General features: G+C 40.2%; 1 protein-coding gene across 4 annotated transcripts in view; it reads right to left on the minus strand.

Annotated features, from left to right (window-relative positions):
- Positions 1 to 3,298: 3,298 nt before the first annotated feature.
- Positions 3,299 to 21,570, minus strand: part of LOC119500712 (rho GTPase-activating protein 6-like) — a 113,536-nt gene continuing 95,264 nt past the window's right edge. For 3 of the 4 annotated variants that reach the window (XM_037790571.1, XM_037790570.1, XM_037790568.1), the window contains 12 exons: positions 12,530 to 12,689; positions 11,332 to 11,403; positions 10,322 to 10,587; positions 10,018 to 10,213; positions 9,790 to 9,845; positions 9,085 to 9,235; positions 8,823 to 8,971; positions 6,636 to 6,815; positions 5,708 to 5,805; positions 5,299 to 5,561; positions 4,517 to 4,591; positions 3,299 to 4,432 (listed from right to left, as the gene is read on the minus strand). In XM_037790571.1, the coding sequence (XP_037646499.1) occupies positions 3,876 to 4,432; positions 4,517 to 4,591; positions 5,299 to 5,561; positions 5,708 to 5,805; positions 6,636 to 6,815; positions 8,823 to 8,971; positions 9,085 to 9,235; positions 9,790 to 9,845; positions 10,018 to 10,213; positions 10,322 to 10,582 (1,986 nt within the window). In that variant the 5' untranslated portion in view covers positions 10,583 to 10,587; positions 11,332 to 11,403; positions 12,530 to 12,689 and the 3' untranslated portion in view covers positions 3,299 to 3,875. Of the gene's footprint in view, positions 4,433 to 4,516; positions 4,592 to 5,298; positions 5,562 to 5,707; positions 5,806 to 6,635; positions 6,816 to 8,822; positions 8,972 to 9,084; positions 9,236 to 9,789; positions 9,846 to 10,017; positions 10,214 to 10,321; positions 10,588 to 11,331; positions 11,404 to 12,529; positions 12,690 to 16,585; positions 16,734 to 21,570 lie in introns of those variants that run through there. The other variant, XM_037790569.1, reaches the window with a different exon arrangement.

Genomic DNA, 21,570 nt, shown 5'->3' on the forward strand with positions numbered 1-21,570 from the left:
AGATAACAATGAGCTTTGGAGGAAAACATCTGGATGCAGCTGTGATTCCTGATGTTGCATGGGAGTCATTGCTTCAGCCACGTAATTCTGTTTGTTACGCAAGTTTGAAGGCTTGAACCAAACTGCCTGTTGAAAACTGCCTTTTGGTGGCTGCTAACACACTTTAAACAGTGAATCATTCACCGCTCAGCCTGCCAAAGAACTGACACACACACACACACACACACACACACATTTCCCTCGACACACGGCCTGCATCCCAACTGAATTTGCTGCTCTGTATCATGTGGACTCAAGGAGAGAAGGGGAAAAACGTTGCACTTTGGACCGCACAACCACATGTGCGCCCACTAACATACTGCGTTTCATAGCCTAGATACATTTGAACATAAAAATGAACAAATGCAACATGTTTTCAAAGTGGTTTTTTTTAGGGGGTACAATGTGGGCCTTGTTTCAAAAGTAGAAATATTTATCAAATTTATCCCAATTGGAGCATGAGGCGGAGCAGATGGGGTGAATAAAATGAGATAGCTGTGGTGTTGCTTCACTGAGATAGAAAACAAGCGAGAGGAGAAAATGGTTCTCAGCAGTACAGGCTACTGGCCTGATTATCTTAACATAAATAAATCGATTCGGAAAGCCTTGAAATTAAATTAAAAATTAAAGAAATCTAACTAGAAAGCGCTACTTCAAACCCCACCCCCCATCCAAAGAAGAGAGGGGAAGTGTTGCTCCGAATCCAAATCCAGTCGAAAATTGCACCAACTTGCTTAAACTTGTCTTATCAGTGAAACACTTCGATATCTAAAACTTCCCATTTTGTTCATAAAGTGTCGAACTGGACTAAGCTGAGAGGCTTAATGCAATCACTGCTAATCCTTTAATCTCAAACATTTTCTCTTTCTTGAAATAAACTTCATTACCCAGTCACATCCGTGACTCTTATAAGCCACGGTTATTGACATTTGGCTCCTGTGTCACTCTCGCATTCATGAACAGTCTGCTGGCTATTGTATTGCACGGTTTTCCATTAGTGGAATGATGGCCATTGTGTTCACTCATTTCGGTCATATGCTGTCGCTGCTGTACGTCCTCGCTTCGGAAGTACATTTACAGATACAATGGAGGACAAGTGGAATCATAAATCAGCACAAAATAGCTTATTGTTTCAACTTTTGAAAATGTAAATGCGGCACATTAACTTAACATTAATGCAACAGTGATTGATGGCAAGAATTGTATTTGACTTAAAGGTACATCCCCTGATTTTGTTATAAAGTTGAATAAGCATCAACAATAAGGTAAGTAAGCACTTAAGATGTCAGTATGCAGCAGCATAGAAAGTAGCCAGATATAAAATGACAGAAAATGGACTGATGCTTTGTAGCATTTGATTTCAAAGTGTTTTTTTGCCATAACTATCAGCTTAATGAGCTCTCACTGAGCTCTATTTTAGAGACTTGTGTATCAATCTCGACCTTGAAACACCGGGGGCACGCAGGGCTCTCTTGTTTCTGGATGTTCAGCCTCGTTTTTGGTTGTGACCTTCCTCTGTCCTCCCTGCAGCTGCTCCTGATGCCAGCGAGCGGACTCAGACAGGATGGACCCCCTGTTGGGAACAGTCGCAGCTCTCTGCCAAAGGATCAACTTACATCCATCAGTGCCGCAAAGATAAGATGGGAAATTAAATATTTGATCTTGATTGTTTGCTTTGGGGAGGAAGGACACAAATGAATAAAAACAAAAGCATCTTGAGGCTGTGTTTTTTTTTCCTCCAATGCGTGGCCTGTTAGTGGTTAGTGGATGTTGAATGGGATAGTGTAAAGGCAGACTGCTACATTTGCGGTACAGATGCAAAAAGTGTAGGCAAACGGCAGTGATTCTCTGTAAAACACAACCAGACATCCTGTTCTGTCTCTTTGGTCTCGTCAGAATGGGATTGTGTGGTGGCCAAATGCAGCTTGGCTCACACAGCTGTGGAGACAGATACAGCCCAGAAAGTTTAACCACAAGTCCTGGTGTTGAGGAAATCCCCAGGCTTTGCTTAAAGACTTTATTATCAGGGCGTTTATTGTCAAAACATAATGACATTACTTACTTTAAACAATTTTTATTATTTCAGTAATCTCAATCATTTCCATCACTTTAAGGCAACTAAACATACTGTTGTATCCTCAAATACGCATCCCTAGATTGTTATACACTATCTGTAATCTGTACCAGATTGCAATGGTAGCCATTCCCTGCATAATTGCCTACTCATTGTGGGTACTTCTTGCAATTTCAGTACTTTAAAAGTTTATTTAGTGGTAAATGTTACTGTTATTGTCTCAGCTCAGATCTCTTATTTTCATTCACATAGAGCAAGATTACTGTTGATAAAAAGAAAATGTGCTCTTCAATGGTAGCAATAGAAGATAGGAGTGTAACATTAGATCTTTACAAACATATAAAAAGCCTTCATGAAATCACCACCACTCCCTACCACGGTGGGAGAAGGTGTCTAATAGGAATTAAACTGAACTAATAGCTGTTCAATGCGTAATGAGTCACTAAAAACCCACTGTGTATACCCACAATGCACAAGGATTACAGTTTGAGGAAGCAAGAAGACAGAAAACCATTTCCTGGTCTTATACTTCCTCCTTGTGGCCAGTTCAGGTAATAGTTTCATTGTTTTCGGAAACCACAGTTCAGACATAATAGAGAGCAGAATCTGTGCTGCCCACCATAATTAAGTAACCATTTGATTTAATGCTGATTCCTGAATGAACTCATAGGTGAAAGGGTCAAATTTGATTAGAAAACAATATGCACTCGACTGATTTTTACATTCATTTTCAACATCGGTGGTAATATATTTTAGATTGTAAGCTGTGGCCACTTTTAAAGAGTATGTATAGGTAATTACATGGCCATGGGCAAAGATTACAAGTGATGGCAACGATAAATCTTGTAAACTTGATGCACTTAAAAGTCAAGCAATGCCCCCCTCCTAAAGGTGCAAAAATGAATAATGGAAATAAAAGCATAGACTAATGGAGACACAAAAAGATCCTGTGAAGGGATCCGTGTTTCTTGGTAATATAGAATTAACTTGTATAAATGGTGTTTGCTGTAATTCATATATTTTTTGCAATATTACTGTATGTCATAGTCAGATTCAGTAAGGTTTGGCAAGCACCACATCCTGCCATATCGACATGGCAACCATGGTTAAGCCAAAGCTTTTGAAAGAGAGGGGATGCTTACTGAATTCCTAAGTGTACTAAACAAAGCATAACTTGAACAAAAGACTTTTGTTACATTTAAATTGTCTCATTTCACACCACAGAACTGATTCTAATTCATGCTGCCGTTTTCCTACACGTACGATATGTCTACAGTTTAGAAGATGAAGTATGAACTCACAAATAGATTATAATTGGAGCCTGTAACAAAACGCGATGTTAACGTAGCCTTAGTACATATCAAGGCACTACAGTACACATTTAGAGCAATATTAGAACATAAACCGGATTTATATTTTTACATTGAGCTTAAAAAAAAACATTCATGTCGTCCAAATAAAACATTTTGATGGTTGTGTTGCAAATATGTTAATGACTACAACACATTAAAGTAAACTACAACAAAATATTATTTATATCATGTTTAAATATGCAACATTATTGTATATATACAGTTAGAAAACCCTGTTAAATAAGATCACATCTAAGATGGTGTTTTGTGTTAAGTCCCGTCATGAGAAACATTAACTAATACTGCATTATACGGACGGACGGTAGCATTTCAGCAACTGATGATGTGACAGGAGAATGGCCTCTTTCTCTTAAAGTCTTCAGTATAGTTCAACAAAGTCAAAGGGTGCATCACACCAAGGTTTCAGGCAGGGCGTCTGCATTTTCTTTTGACAGTATATGCCATATATGCCACCTCTCCGTCTGCCAGTTGGGTGTACCAGGACCCTTTTCTGTCCCAGGTCCGGAGGCGTCTGCAGTATCTACAGTCTGGGTGGCAGGGCTTTGCTGGGACAGCTGTGGGGTTTGTGAGTCGGGCTGATACGTGAAGAGGGAGGGCGTGGAGTAAGAAATATGGGTCTCCCTCAGCTGTCCAGAGCAGTGAAGGGCAGACAAATCGTCCGTTCTGACCTTAAGCAAAGGACGTGCATGCTGTCCTGTCCTTTCTGCTAAGTTGCCTGAGCTGAGGGCTCCTGATTGGCCGCTCAATCCCTGATGTAATGATGATTGAGGTCCTCTCTGGTCGTGAGGACCACTGCTGCTGCGAGTCACCGGGGGGTGTGGCCTGATTTCCAGCACGCCCAATGAGGTTTGTGTTGGTCTGACAGGCAGCTTGTTGTTACCTTGGTGACTGCTCAGCCCCTCCGAAGAGCCATATGACTCACATTCCGACACGTCTCCGAGGGAGCCTGGGAGAAACCCTTCATTAGCATCCGTCATTCATTACATATCTCATGACCATCTGCAGCAACATGTACACAGGATCTTATTACCAGTGATATGATGGCCAGTAAAGTCCTTGCTGAACAGTCCATGCCAGGTGTCCCAGAAATTATCAGTTGAGGCCTCTAGTAGGAACAAAAACATCAAGAGGATTACTCACTTTGGTGTTTTATCGATATTTGAATTTTTAGGAAAACTTCTGGTCCCCTAACCTTGGCTAGACAATGTGCTCATGTCTCTTTCATCTGTTTTAAAAAGCTAAAACATGATATTAAGGTTTTTTTCGGACCACATTCTAAAGATAAATGACCATCTACTACTGTAGTACAAGTACTATTTGGGAACATTTCCATTTTAATAAAACTAAAGTGGGATTTCAAAGAGCAAGTAGATTACAATTAGAGTTAGCATTATTATTGTTAGCAATCATCAACAACATATCTCATAAATCTCAGCCTCATGGGAGCTGCTGTTTTTGAATGCTAACTATATAATACGTCTTTCATCTTCTTTTAATTGACATTATACCAAATACAAGAGGCACTGCAAATTCAAAAAAAAATTGTGGTCTTTAAAGGTCCAGTGTGTAAGATTAAGTGGCATCTAGTGGTGAGGTTGCAGATCGCAACCAACTGAATACTCCTCCACTGACCCCTCCTTTTCTAAGCGTGTCGGAGAACTATGGTGGCCTTCAGGTAACTGAGAGTAGTATCAATATTCTCATCTAAATGTCAGCAAGAAAGTGAATAAGTATTTCCTAAAATGTCAAACTATTCCTTTAAACTATACTTTATCATAGTAAAGTATGTGTTGAACAATGAACTTAGTTCACCTTTATCCGTAGAAAGTGTAGGAGAGGTGCTGCCCGATCCGTCTTTAGAACGGCCGCTGAGTTTGTACTGCCCGGAGAGTCTGGAGATCCCATCCGAGATGGGACTGCTGTCCTCTGGATATTTACACAGCAGTCGATCTGACAGGACAGGAGAGTTGTTGTCATAGGGAGACACCTCTCCACTAGATGCTTTGATGGAGTCGTTGGATAAGCATCTCTCAGTCAGACAGAAGGGCTCTCCTGCTCTGAGGAGGCTTGGCTCGCTGCAGAAACACACAATGAAGATTATAGATACAATAAATATCACCTGAGGGGGCGTAATGTATTTCTTTATTTCGATCATTTGGAGGCTTGGGCAGAGGGACAGCACACACATACACAAACAATGAGACAAAAGGTGGAAACTCACGAGTGCTGAGAGGCCTTCCTCCGCAGTAAGTAATCCACGACATCGGGATCCGTTTCTTGCACACTCATCAGCACCTCATTCTGCAGGTCAGCAGGAACCTGGGAGAACCAAAACCCAGTTTCACTGAAGCTCATAACATTTGTAAAGATGTATTCTTTGTATTCATTTGCCTTAATAATTAATCACACTTGAAATGAACCAAAAAAAAATTAAAGTCTCTGTACTGCATACAAATAAGAGCATTATCACCAGAGCAGATTTCTTTTTAAAGTTTACCCCATTCAGTGAATTGCTCTTTTATACCAACAATTTTATGTTGACTGAATTTACATAGTGCCTATGATGCAATATGACAGCATGCTGTTTGTACGGTACTGTATATAAGGCGGAATTAACATTAACAGCAGTTTAGAAAAGCAGAACTAATGGCGCAGAGCGAATGTCTGATGGGCTTTTTTTTTGCCCTCTGGCTTCCATAACAGATCATTTTCAGATACTCCAATTAAGTGCATCAGCACTTAAGTTTCTGGTGTAAAGCAGCACACATTATGCAGATGAGGATCTTGCCCTTGCTCCCAGTCATTGACTACAAACAAAACACAGACTGGAATGACTCTTTGTAACCTCTCCTCCAGTGAGGCTTCTCATTTGCTATTCACCAAAAAGAGTATTCACTAAACTTAATATCATAAGGTTCAGGAGAGAGTTGCATGATATTCTGTTGTACTCTGACACTACTGACTGTAAACGCTTCTCAGAACCCATAAAGCTAATGTTTACATTTCATTAGGTGGCTCCACTCTATTAAGCTTCGGAGTCACTCCCAAAAAAAGAAGACCTGACTAAGACCTTGAGATTGTTTGATTAAGCTCAGGGTTTGTCTTTAACTGTTTGAATGCCTTTTGGTTTGCAGTGAGAAAAGGCTTACCATAAATAGCGTATCGTATGTATCGATCATCCTTTGGAGCACGCCGATGATGGCGGTGCTCTCCTCCGCACGAGCAAAACTCTGGACCGCAAACTCCTTGTCTGAGTTTTTCTGCTTGTGCAAGAGGTTGGGCCCGAAGATGGTGGCTAAATTGAGCGGCGTCATCTTGTTTCCTGTGATCTAAACAAAACAGAGGACAGAATTGATTTGTCGGATGACTGATTTGATGGTGGATGACAGTTCTTCAGCCACAGGAATGTATGAATTCCAGCAACTCTTCTACATAGTAGATTATGATTTCTTTCATACAAATCTCTTAATTTTTTAACCAATAATCTTCAGGTTAAAGATGCAGTGTGTGGGATCTGGTGACATCTAGTGGTGAGGTTGCAGATTGCAACCAACTGAAGCTTCTTTGGTGTGCCAAGCATGTAGGAGAACTATGGTGGCCGACGTGAAAACGCGAATGGCCCTATCTAGAGCCAGTGTTTGGTTTGTCCATTCTGGGCTACTGTAGAAACATGGTGGCAGGCTGAGACCTGCTCCCAATGTAAATATAAACGGCTCATTCTAAGCTCACGAAAACACAACAATTCTTATTTTCAGGTGATTATACACTAACGAAAACATACTTATTACTATTATATCTCATTTCTGCCAGTAGATCCCCCGAAATGTTACACACTGGTCCATTAAAGCAGAACTAATCTAATGCAGCTTTGCTAGTAAACCTCTCACATTACAGCCAAATTATTATATGTGGTTACCCATATTTGACCCCTACAATTACAAGAAATGTCTTCTAGACTGAAGTGATTTATATGAAAGTTAACAATGGAGCTAAATTACCCTAGATTTTCTTTTAATCTGCCCATGTGCTAACACACAGGAGTGAAAACTCTTATGCTCAAAGAGTACTGTAATTATGGTATTAACAGTCTTTTGTTGTAGTCGAACCCTCTTTGGCACCCTGGAAATCTTGGGAATGTGCACCTAACACAGCCCTGCTGCCACCATCAATAAGGCTGGCTCTGCCTTCTTTTGTTCAAAGAGACCAAGCAGACCTCCTGTTCACTGTTACAGTATGTATGCTGCAGGACCGAGGCCAAGATAAACTGGTTTTAGATCCGTGGGAAACAATTCATCTCCACTGTGACCGGTGGGCAACCTCTGGGGTCTGAGAAGTGAAGCCGATGTGGAAGTGCCTTAAACTTGCATTCTCTCTAATAGCCAGCAGGCGGCGACTCCTCTGGTTGCAAAAAAAAGTCTGATTGTATAGAAGTCTATGAGAAAATGAGCCTACTTCTCACTTGATTTATTACCTGAATAAACATTGTAAACATGAGTTTACGGTTTCAATCGCTAGTTTCAAGTCTTCTTCAATACAGCATGATTATCATTTAGTAAATTATGGTTTCATTTAGAGTCAAATAGACCATACAGCAGGGGATGCTTTAAGGTGTGGCTACCTTGTGATTGACAGGTCGCTACCACGGCGTTGTCCAGTCTGGGAGTAATCCCAGTAAGTCCACAAACCAATGGGTGACATCACGGTGACTAGGTCCACTTCTAACAGTCTATGATTGTGACGATTAGTAGTCAATAACTACGATTAATATGAAAAGATGATCATTACAACAAAAGTGACTTTGTGCCCAGACTGGCCTCACGGAGTAAGAAAACAATATGTGATGTAAACAACAAGAAGTGAAAGTAAATTGCGACACTATGTCGCAATTTACTTTCGCTTCTTGTTGTTTACATCACATAAACTGGGGAAATGAATGATATATAATGATGCATGTAGAAACACAGTGTTAGTGTGGTGTGTTTAGTGTTGGTTGTACATCATTTAATCAAGACACCCACATTGGATCATAATGCATAATGCGCTACGCTTTGGCACATCACTTTCTTCAAATTAGAGGCTGCAGGTGTAACAAGCATCTGTCTTATTGCCTTCAGATGGCTGCTGGGATTCATCACAGTCACAATAAACTTGTAAACGGTTTATTTATGCTTTTCAGTGATAGCTGCTCATTTTCTTTCGTTTACTCCCAATGCGAGGCCAAAATATCGACACCTTGTCTTGTGTCTTAAATCTCATCTTGTCAGGCCCAAAAGAAAGCAAGTGTTTGCACCTGTTTTTACATTGCCACAAAAACAGGACATGTACAGTTTCTTTACCTCCTGTCCATCAATGTCCAAGCTGTCTTCGGCATGTGCAGCCACTGTGGACAACAAGCAGAGGAGGCGCTGCAGCGTGTCGCTGTTACAGGGAGGCAGCAGAAATATCAGGAGCTGGATGGCGCTCTCTTGCTCTGAATAATCCAGCACTGCAGAAAAAATAAAAAGGCCAAGTTAAAAACAAAATCAACACAACTAAACATTTTAACAAGAATGGTGACTTGTTATTTTTTGCTTGTGTGTTTGCGCGTGTGCTCCTTACACATTGTGTTGATGAAGGCCGTGTAGAGCTCTCTTGTTAGCAGCGGGTCAGGCATGTCTCTGAGGAACTCTTTTAGCAACGCGCCTACATCATGGACACTGTGCTCCTCGTCCAAATGTACCTCCCATCCCTGGTCAAAGTCCTTGCGAAGCTGGATGAAATATGTATGCGTAAATTCAGTCAGGAAGACTAGAGGTGCAATCTCATTCATTGTCATTTATCCTGGATCTCTCTCTCATGGGCTATTACTATGTCAACTGATTATGGGCGTCTCTCTTTTCAGTGACCAATCGGATCTTGCCATATCTCCCTAAACCAATCACATCGTTGCTGTCAAAAGTTTAAAACTGTTCTCCTCTATGCTGCTTTCAGTGTCAGTTTCAGCACAAACTGATGTGACTCTCTACCACCCCATCACCTCCAGATTCATCACATCAGAGTAATCCTGCTCCACTTCATTCATCGGATCTGCATCAATCTTTTCACTACCACCTTCACCAGTGTCTAGACCCGGGGGGAATATTCCTAATCCAACTACGGCATCACTTCCCGCTTACTATGTCACATTGGGTCTAAATCGCCAAAGACTGTTACTATTCATAAATTTGTGCACTTTGTAATAAATTACCATTCAATTCATACGAGTCTCTCCTGATTGTAATAGTTGTTGCAATATATTTAAGTGGAGAGGTGTGTTAATTGTACCTGTCGTACTCTCTTCTTGGAACTCCCGATACGGAAAATTCCCACCGTCTGTAAACCTGTAAGCAAAGATGAAGATGCTTTCTTAGTGCCAATATTGTGGCTATTATATTAAAGACATTTAAATTGGTTTTAAAATGATTCACAAGCTTAGATGAACACTATTTTATTTTTTTGTTATAATTGCACTATTTTTTCATAGTGTTACTTTTCAATTTTGATAATGTGTACCGTATTTTTCCAGGTGCTGGCAGCAGAGATCCACCACCCGGGGCATCTGCCTGTAAATAGGGTTAAGGCTGAGCTTTTTGTCGTGGTGCTTCTTCCTGTTGCCAGCTGCCTCCACCGGCAGAGAGAGCTGAAGGGCCTCCAAGAGCCGAGACTGGTTATCGTCAAGATCGGTGATGCAATCCACAGATACTCCGCCCTGTTGAGCAGACGGGCGACAACGAACAGTGACTGCTGTGATCAAACGTGGTGATTAAATGGTTACTCACTGAGTGAATATCCCAAAAAAAAGGTCTAAGGAGCTTACCCTCCTGCGTGTCCGTGGGGCTGTGTCGGGCGTGCTGAGCAGAGGTGATTCATTAGGGGTCTCAGAATTGGAGCTAAGTGAAGAGTTGCTGCTGGAGAGCTCTTTGCTGTTGCCCCTTCTGAAGCTGGAGTTGAGGTGAAGGAAGGAAAGCATCAACTCTGTGGGGTCACTGTGCTCCTCCCGCGGGGGATCGTGCCGCTGCTTGTGTGTGCGGTCGTTGGATATGACCTGCGACAGCGGTATGCCAAACGCCTGGGGCATCGTCTCTGTGTGAGGGGGAAGGGCAAGACAGCAAAGAGACTTTAAAGTTCATCTTGTTGGCTTCAAGTCAACTGGGATGTGCAAGTCATGTCAGCATGTTGACCTTTTGGAGCGTATACTTTCTGTACTAAGACTGTCTCGTCTTTGCACTCACTCTTTTTATTCAAACTTGATCTGTTAAACAAATGCTGCTCAAAATGCCTCGAACAGTGTTCTGCAGTGCTCACTCAATATTCAGAGTCACAGAGCACATAGTTTCTGAAGTGCCTTTGTAAACAAAAGGGGAAAAGAGGAAAGAGGGGGCTGGCCGTGCCGGAGGACAGGCTGTAATGAATGAGCCACCACTTAAGATTGTTTTTGTTATTTCCCTCGACTGCCTGGCTGACAGAGAACATCACTTTTGCTGCCAGATTGTTGCAGCGGGCGGGGGGCAGTGCTGTGGGCGAAGATCACAGCTCCCTCTGAGGCTGCTTTACCGTTACTGTAGATTCTGATCAAACAGCTGCTTCAGTGAGTCTATACAGCTTCAGCCAAAAGGACCAAAGAGTGTCTTTTCAAGTGTTAGAAGCTGACTAGATTAGAAACTGAAAGGACTCAGTGGCTCTCTCTCTCTCTCTCTCACAGACCTAGAAAAATAACTGTTTATCTTCACTGGTTTGGCAAGACTAACAATAATACAACAAGAGTGTGAGGGAGAGCACTAACATTCCCCCTATAGTATAAAGTGTATCCAGTATATTCCAGATTACCTTTGTCTTTACTTTTTTCTTTAGATAATGAATCCAACTTCCGCCGAAGGAGCTTCTTGTGTTTGTGTCCATCTGGAAAGAGGCAGAGGTGTCACAGTTAAATAAAGATAATACTAATAAAGCTAACAAATGCAGACAAACTGCTGATAAATTGTCAAGACAAAGACGCGGAGTTTGAATCTTAATTCATGACCCCAATACAGGTGAACATCTTTCATTGTCAAAGACAGTGACGTCATATACTCTGAAGTAGGGATGTCAAAGTTAACACGATAACGCAAATTCGTTTTAACGCCACTAATCTCTTTAACGCATTAACGCAATCATATCTTTCGGAGGTTGTAGCGGGCTCAGTTTTAAAGCTAGAGTGAAAATACTGGCATCATATGAAACTAGAAAATCTAAGGAGCCCATTGGTCATACTAGCTTGTTGCGAAAGAGGCTAAATAACGCTCCAAACTGTGCTAAATCTTGGCGAGGAAAAACTGTCAAAGCCATTTTCAAATGGGTCCCTTGACATCTGACCTCTAGATATGTGAATGAAAATGGGTTCTATGGGTACCCACGAGTCTCCGCTTTACAGACATGCCCACTTTATGATAATCACATGCAGTTTTGGGGCAAGTCACAGTCAAGTCAGCACACTGACACACTGACAGCTGTTGTTGCCTGTTGGGCTGCAGTTTGCCATGTTATAATTTGAGCATATTTTATGCTAAATGCAGTACCTGTGAGGGTTTTGTGTTGTTAATTGGTTTCCAATAATAAATATATACATACATTTGCATAAAGCGAAGCATATTTGCCCTCTCCCATGTTGATAAGAATATTAAATACCTGACAAATCTCCCTTTAAGGTACATTTTGAACAGATACAAAATGTGTGATTCATTTAAATATTTAAATCAATTGACAGCTGTATATCAAACATTTACTTCCTTTGACAATTTGTGTTGGATGAGAACAAAGTTTTGAATGTTACAAAAGACTACAAAACCAGAATAAGAAACTATATACTAAAATAGTGGACTGAGATTACACAGCCCATTAGAGTGTGTTTAAGGTAGACAATCACCATGAAATCAATTAAGCCGCAAGAGTTTACTGCAGTCAATCATGAGCTGGACACCCTTTGGCAAAAAGGAAAATAATTCTTTGACTATTAATAGACTATTAGTGTGAGAGTGTGTTTTATTACATTTAGGGATGGCGATGTGGCAGCCAAGGTCGCGATCCCGAAGCAGTCGCGCGAAGGCCACGTTCTGGAGACGAACCCTCTCCAACTCTGAGAGGCTTTGCAGAGGGACGGACTTCAGGCCAACGCTACGCCCTGACACGCTGCTCCAGGTGAAGTCACCCTGACGACACACACACAAAACATCAGATTCATCAATCATTTCTGTCACCATCTAAGTTCACGACCGATCCCCCTCCCTCTACAGACCCTCAGCTTGTATGAACTGACAGATACCTTTGCTTCACCTGCCAGCTGGAAGTCCTGACAACATTAATCACCTGCTGTTTTCCCCTGACAAAAACTGACACTGTAAAGACAGTTTGCTTTCAGATAATGTCTAAATGGTATTGACTTCTTGACGTCAGCATGCAGCATTTGTGATGTACCATAGTGCAGCAAGAATACTGAGATTATTTTAATTTACAAGCAGCAAGAATATGCTTATAAATAATGCAAACACACTTTACCATAAAATGTGAAATACCTCATCTTAATTCTGTCCCTGCTCCACTCAATAAAGTGCATGAGGTAGCATGCGTATCATTCGGGCGCGCACTCCACTGATTTATGAATAATGTATCATCAATCTAAATCAAACACATTTTCATAAATAAAAAAACACTGCATTGGGGAAACATTGCTACAGATGAGCCATCCTGAAGATTTAGCAGTGTGGAGACGATGAGGCAAATAATCTGATCTGAAATCCTCAACCTTTGAGCATCTCCATGCTGGAGATTACTGCGCTTTGATCCAGTACGGTCAAGCCAATCATATGAGCCATGTTCCAAAGAGGCTTAGTAAGTCATTATCAGGATAAGGCTTATACTAAAGTGGCTCACTCCCATTAAATGAGAATTAGGACCGTACTACAGTAGCATACTATTTTCTACTACACAAACAGTATGGCAGAGCACAGTATAAATATGATATATGACGAACATATTTTCTTTGGCCATATGCTTACTGCACAAAGGCAGTGGTCACCGGTCTCTACGCTGTTTGCATCTGGGAACCAAATGGGAAATGATCAGCGACAGATCGGCAACTGGTGTCTTCTATCAGGACTGGTAGCGATAGAATAATGCCTTAACTGCACAAAAGCATGATTTAGAGGCAGACACAATGCATTATAAGCAAGAAAATAATGTTCATTAATAGTTATTTGTATATAAAATACACATATAATAATGTAACTCTACAGAAGATCTTATTATTTTACAGTATGGCTACATTTCAGCAGTTCAATTTCAATCAACTGTTGGGCTTCAATTTGTGTTTATTATAGATTAGTCTGACAATTATTTCTTGACAAATTAATACATCATTTAACATATAAAATGTCAGAAAATACATAATTTATTAGCCCGAGATGACATATTTCAAACTGTGTCTTTTGTCTGACCAACAATCACAATTTACACGCACATACTGTAAGACGAAAGCAAGCAGGAAATCCTCACAATGTAGCAGCTGGAACTAGGAAACATTTTTAACCGACAAGTGACTTTTACAATTAAACAATATTCACTGCCAACATCCTCTGAGCTGCAGACCTGAGGCCTCCACCACGAAGCGAGATCAGTGGGTTATAGCCAGCTCTCTTTGGGTTTAACTTGGGTTTTCATACATCACGAAGCTGGGCTCACCGGGTGGATCACCATGGTAACCGATGCTGCATGGCTAACCTGTTCCGGAGCAGGTCAACTTTAGAGGATCAAAACCTGTAAACAACTTGGCACTGACCAATGAGATCACTGGATAAACGGATTAATTAAGGAGCCTGACTGACTATATAATAATGCAATAAAGAGCAATAAATACTTTATAGATCAGTTTGCTGTTCCAGGTTTTCTATTTCCACTCTGGTTTGAAAACAATGTTTCTAAAAAATGTTGAAATTATTAAATACATGACGAATGTAGCTGCATTTTAATTCTTTCTGTACTTTTTTATTTTATATGTGCGTCACGTATTCATAATAGTCTGTTCATCATCAAACAAAAAAAAGCAAAAAATACTCACTCTATATACCAAAAATGTTTATAATAATCCCCATACTAACTTATAACCTTGCCTAACTTTTAATATTTGGAAATGATTTCTGTTTCTACAGCTTCTTATTATGTATTTTAATGAACTGAAACAGTTACGGAACTAGTGACAACTACAGCCAAGAATATAAAGAGGTAACAGTGTCACCTGTATGCCATACAGTATTTTGCAATTCTGTGAAAGTCAGTGACCGCAAAATACAGTCATGTTTGCAGTGATCTACCCATTTTGTTCAGACATTCCTCTTGTGTGACTACAAGGGAGGGGAAACTTTCTCCTATCTGATGATGGGCGGGCTGGGTTCCCACCATTTCTGTCTGTCAGTGAAGTGACTTTCTCGAATGAAAGCTAATCAACTTTTTTTTTTTCGTGTGGAATTTCAAGTATTGCGTACAGCATTTTGATGCAAAGCCCCTTTAGCTATTCTATAATCATAGGTTATTAGTGCATCATGCCCAGACATGACGTTAGAGTGCACAATCGCTTTGGTGCAATATTGAAAGTCATTTATTTCCTCTTATCACAACTGCCAGAAGACGGATAAGTCAATAAGAAAATAAACACTTCTGTATAATAATTATAAATAATCATATTTTTTGACTTGTGGATGGCTTTTTCTAACACAGCGTTTTATAAGTTTTTCATATTTGTCACAGTGGAAGAAAGTCAGACCCAAACAGCTGTTTCCAGTTGTTACAGAAGCTTGTCAAAGCTGGATGAAGTTACTGTTTCTGAGCTCCCGATTACAACGGTCACTGATGAAGCCTTAACCTTAAAATGAAAATACCACATTTGTCCCGGCTGCCTCTCTACAACGTCATGAGCCATCTGAACAGAAAGAAGCCCAACAGTGCTTGTTACTTTATTCCTAATGTTCCTCATATACCGTTACAACAAAGCAGCCATATTTAAATGCATCAACAGATAATTTATCTCTCTCCTGTGCCGGTGAGTGCACACCAAGGTGCACTTTCCTTGGCTGTGCAGTCCCCTAACTTTAATTCAAGGCCTTGTTGAAACACAACGCTTTTGTTAGTGCTCCCTGCGATACAATGAGAGGAAACGTGCAAGGTAGTTCATACAATATAGCCAGATTAGAAACTCTGATTAATCAACCACACTTGAACTAGATCCAGTGAGGTGATGAATATTCCTCAGTACTCAGGAAGCTGTTGAATGGAGGCACGGCGGGAAGAGTTTTCCCCAAGTGCCACTGTACACTCTAAAGTTAATTCTGCATTAGATGTTTAAAAACTGCACTCGATTGCAGACGTTTGACCCATAGTCTTCTCTCTTTTTACAATTATATGTGTAACAGTGTTGACAAAACCAAAATAACATTGGTATTGTGTCCTTGAAAGTTTGGAGACAACCAGCACAAACACAAAAACTCATTCAATTACTCACATCCTGTTATTCTTAAAATAAGTAAATACAGAAATGTGCTTTAATGTACACTCCAGACTGTATAAAAATTCAAGGGCAGTCTGCTATTTTTTTCCTTTGCTTTCAAGGTTTGCTGTCAACAACAATTGTCAAAGAATTAACAAAAGGTCCTTGTAGGACTGAACTAATAATAATACTACTAAATGTAGACCAGGGATGACACACACAGGCTGCTGTATGAGGAGTGGGAAGAAGTGGAGATGCTGGAATAGTGTGCAGAAACACAGAAAAGCTCAGTAAATGTATCCTGATGAGCTGATCAGGGAGGGGTTTCAATAAAATGATATGGATCACTGAGAAAAAATAGAAAGACATTCATTCATAACACCTAAATGTAAGGGGTTAAACTTACAATTTCAATACTTTTCAAACTGCCTTGTGTGCTAAAGTCATTATGTTTTACCTTTAACTATTCCCTCCACTTTTGTAAACTATCTGTGATACTGGGAAACCTTGAAGAAGCCAATAAATGCATCGTTCACACTGCTAAGCTACATCAGCATCCAATCTACTCACAAGATAGGAGGTCCCTCGCTCCAGAAGGGGATCACCCATTACAACCGGATGAGAAGTCACCCTTCAGACTTGTTCTAGACCACCACTTGATGCCAAATTAACCCACATAAATACAGTCCACATGCTCCCAGCCTGGATCCAGGTCCTCTGACAACGTGCAGTTTAAAAGTGGAACAAGTCCAGCATTACACAGTGCCAACATCACAGCTGATGAATGGATTGGGAGGGGTTGACCGGACGGGTCACAAGTTAACAAAAGAATCCCCTCTGAGGAGGTTAACAGAAGGACAGTCTTACCAGTAAGCTACAATCAATATATCGACTGAGAGTAGCACAGAGCTATGATGGTTCCTAAAAGATTATTTAATTAGCTACTGATTAGGTCAGCCAAGTTCGCTAAATTCGGAATTCTAAATCCATGGGATCGCTCTAAACACTACAATACCCATGAGTCTTGCCATGGTTGCCATGGAGAACAAGTCAAACACACTAATAACAGAGGTAATGTAACAAAGACAAACAAGCTGTACTGGACTAGTGTGTTTCTGCAACTATTTTCACTTTTGACTCTCCCATATTTTTATTTTTATTATTATTATTTTATATTTTTACATATAAACACAAAATGACATATAGTCGTTAAGATTTTAATCTGTAAAATGTTTATTTTTTGATTGTTTTCATCAGTTGTTCTTACTAAATGTCTCATTTTATACATTTTCATTTTTTAAAATTGTATAATATTTTAAAGACATTTGCATTTATTTTTATCAAGCTTTGTGCATCATCGTAGATATTGATATAAAAACGTTTTCTAAAATATATTGCAATTATAATGTGAATGTAAACAAAAATGATTTCAATATGGTGTAAAGTAATATGTACGATATATGAAACAATTCCATATGAAAGAATGTCATATCATAATTGAATGAAGCTCATGTTACGTATCTCATCATGACAGGAGTTTGGTTTTAATTAGTTATTTGATGCTATAAAAACATCAGGAATTGAACAAGACAAACAAATTAAAATTCAACAGATATAATTGATCATTAGTTTGAATAAATATCAACCCTCTTGCAGCAGCTGAGGCAGGTGCTGCTGTCGGGGTGTTAATATCATATCGCGAGAAGACCAGCAGCTGCATCAGCCTGCAGATGGGATTAAATACTCATTCTGTTGACTAGGACTCAACCAGGGTTGATTGTGTGTATAGATTACAATAAGATAGCAATCAAATTCTACATGTCCAACTTTATGGAAATCACTTACTCCTTTGAAAGTTTTCAATTGAAGCATTGATGAGTTCACTAGCATGGGTTTTAATTGAAAGGTTTAGTGTCTAATGCTGTCCTAAAATGTTTCCAGTGCTTCGTATATGGTACTGAGAGTACAATGCTTGAGAGCACATACTGTAGAGACATCGAGAATCGATTTTGGGGAGCCATTTAATTCAGTCAAAAGTATTTGTATACTATTCTAAACTTTAATTGGAGCCCTACTTTCAGCACTATGTCTCCAAATCTAACAGTTTCAGGGGGAAAAAAAGCTGGATTTTAATTGAAATATGTTTCCTCTCTTGCGTTTAACAAAGTTAATTTCCTTTCCTAAGATTCAAGTGGCTTTGTAACAGAGAGGTGTTTTCAGTTTCCTATAAGGTCTTTCTACTGCAGACCGGCATCTTTCCTCCACGGTGTTCAGAAGAACGCAGATGACACTCCGACAGCACAGTACTCTCAAACCATTCTTTCTCTCTGCATTATCAAATTATTCCACCAATATATTCAAGGAGCCACGGGACACATCATGGTTGTACAGTTTGACATTTTTGATGCACAGAGAAAAGCTGTCATAGTACATGCAAAAAACACTACAATCTGTCCATCTGCCACTGAACTGTATGGACAATGTTGCAACAGCAGCAACACTGACAGTATAGCCATGCACACTTTATAAAACTTACAATAAGCATTTTGCTTGACAGAAGATGAGTGACTGTTAACCTTTAATCTCTGTCCCAATGATTAATGTCCTCATTTGGTCACTACATTACTGCAATACAATAGTGAATGACTCCCTCTAAAGGCTTTATATGTTCCTGCAATTTCCTGGCTCCCTCACAGAAACCTGAGCAAAAGGAGATACATTTTATAGTTGGACATCTGATCTGGCTGTTTAAAGTGACTTACAAAGTTATTTCTCTGAAGGGTTGTTGTGCATTATATCAAATGAATGAAGGTTACATCACAAACTGCCTGGGGGCCTTTCAAAATCTTCCACAGACAAGATTTATTCTTTCGTAGAAAGAAAAAGACATTGAATGACAGTTAATAAGTTACATAAGGGATTTAACCAAAAGGCAATATTTTCAAATATCTCACAAGGTCTTCATATCCAGAAGCTAGTCAGCCAGAAATGAAACACAAAATGAGCATGAATGAATCCTGAACATGACTGTAACCAATGCTAGGCACTTATGTGGATCAGAGAAGGGATCCAGCAGTCATATTAAACAGACCTGCGGTGGGGCAGTCATGGCTACGCTCATGATATTCAAAGGCGATCAAGATTAGTTCTATATAGAGCAATATGCCAGGCAGATGTGCATATTGTTAAGGCTGCTTTAAAGTTTGAAGCTTGTATGTCTGTTTATGTAACTCTCCAAACCAAACCAAAAGAAACCATAATGATCTAATCTCATAAAACTGCTCGTTGTTTTTTCTCCTCTCCCACAATTCAGTGTGTCCATTGAATTTTGGATCTTAAACAATGTTCTCCAGTAAACATATTGATCTTATTTGATGGCCAGTTGCATTGTTGAGTGTGATACACAGAGGGGACCTGGGAAAGAGTGAAGACAGACACTTTGCCTATATAATAACTAAACCCAAGACTGTTCATACGTCTTTCTTCTATCAGCGTAAAGGGATAGTTCGGGTGTTTTGAAGTGGGGTTGTATGGCGTACTTATTCATAGTCAGTGTAGTTACCACAATGTACTGCTGTGGACGGGGCCGGCAGCAAAACGTATTTTAGAAACCTTAAAAAAAATCCCCCTGAAAAAAAAAATCAATACCAGTTTAAGTGTACGCTATATTTAGAATATTTTCAGCGGTTTACCGTGCCGTTAGACAGCTATACAGTCTTTGTTTCCGACGGAGAACTGAAGCCGTTACCTATGCTTTCACTAGCTATGCTCGTGGTTTGTCCACTTAGTTGAATGCGGTTTGGGGAGCTTCGATCGAGGATCTGCCGTAGCGCCCGGGCACGACGGAGCAGGAAGATATTTATAGGAAATATGGGGAGTGGCACGGTTGAGGCGTGGTCCTGCTCCCGAAATTCTGCTATTTAGTTTCAACTCGACAAAAACCACCACACTCCATTGAAAAAAACTGTAAATTTACCTTGCAGAACACGGGAGATGCTGATCTACCTGTCATCTACTGTTGGTAATACACTGACTATGGATAAGTACCTCATACAACCCCACTTCAAAACACCCAAACTATCCCTTTAAATGGCACCTTGAAAACCCCAACTAACTGTTTTATACACTTTGCCAACACTTTCTGACTGTTTTCTCATGTGAACTGAATTGTATCATTCAGTGCCGGTATCTTGCTATTGAGTCAGGCCTTTTGACCGACAAGAAGCTGATCATATATGCCTGTTATTATTCGATTGACTTGATGCGAAGCAATGATTTTACCACCCATGTTTCCACCTAACCCACTGCTTATTTGTCCTCTTATCAAACACAAGCTGGATTCTATGATGCCAAATTTTAAAGTCAGCAGGTTAAGCACCATGCCATGCACACGGACAGTCTCCTTTGGGAAGAAATATGTGCCTAAGGGACCGTAGCCAAGGAACAGGTCATGCTGCTCTACTGTGAGAAATAAAAACGTTGAGGCTTTCTTCATGTAAACCAGATGTCTCTGCTTTCCATCTCAGCTCGGACTACCGAGACCCCGAGCGAGTGCACCTCTAAGAGAGCACAGTGATGTTCAACCTATGGAAAATACAAGGTTACTTGTAACATAGATCAAACATACCAATCTGACACTGCTGTTTAAACAACGGAAAGGTTTTTACGCCAGGATCATGTCACTGTAAGTTAGCACTAGGTGATCATATGAATCATATGCATCACAGATATATAACAGAGCATTGATTAGGATACAATATAAACAAACACATTGCAATAATGGATTTCCCTTGACTCATTTATAGCACGCCGTGGTTCCAAATATGTCTATTTACTCTCTTCTAAGCACAATAAATATACACTGGATGGCATTCAAGAAACTAAACACAGTAGGTTTTTCTGTTTACAAGAGGCCTGCACAGCCTGAGTTAAAGTACATCTCATAAAAGAAGAGTCTTGCAGAGTTGGGGCTGTTATTGGGCGGAGGTGCAGCAGTGTTTTGTGCAAAAGGGGGAAACATTGTCGGACTGACTTCACTAATGTTGTTGGGACGGTATCTTGGATACTATTGTCCCTGAATGAACTGCCGGTTGGATATTTGCACACCCAGAAAATGTGACTTTCATTACGGACTTGGAGTGGAGTGTACAGTAAGGCACTTACTTACAGTACTGTCAGTTTAAGCTGACAGCGTGGCCATGTGAGTCTCAGACCTTAGCTCCTTCTTCTTCTCACTGGTATGTTGGAGCTCTAGAAAATACAGTAGATAGAGCTGTATACTGTCTACAAATATCCCCGAAAGTATTAGTGGTAAAAATAACCAGTGATTAATGAGAATGTCTATGCCAACACAATGTGTCTGAGGCTGTTATCTTCAGTGGAATTAACAATGCTTGGCAAAAGTTAAGCTGTAGTGCAGTTCTCTGAGCATAATGGCAGCACGCACAGCACTCTCCAAAGTCATAAATCACATTAAATATCCTCTCTGACAGCGAGCTGTCTCCAATATTAATCAGCTTCATTCAGATTTACTGTGATTACATTTTTAAGGGCTC

This window comes from Sebastes umbrosus, chromosome 13, assembly GCF_015220745.1.
Source record: "Sebastes umbrosus isolate fSebUmb1 chromosome 13, fSebUmb1.pri, whole genome shotgun sequence".
NCBI lineage: Eukaryota > Metazoa > Chordata > Actinopteri > Perciformes > Sebastidae > Sebastes > Sebastes umbrosus.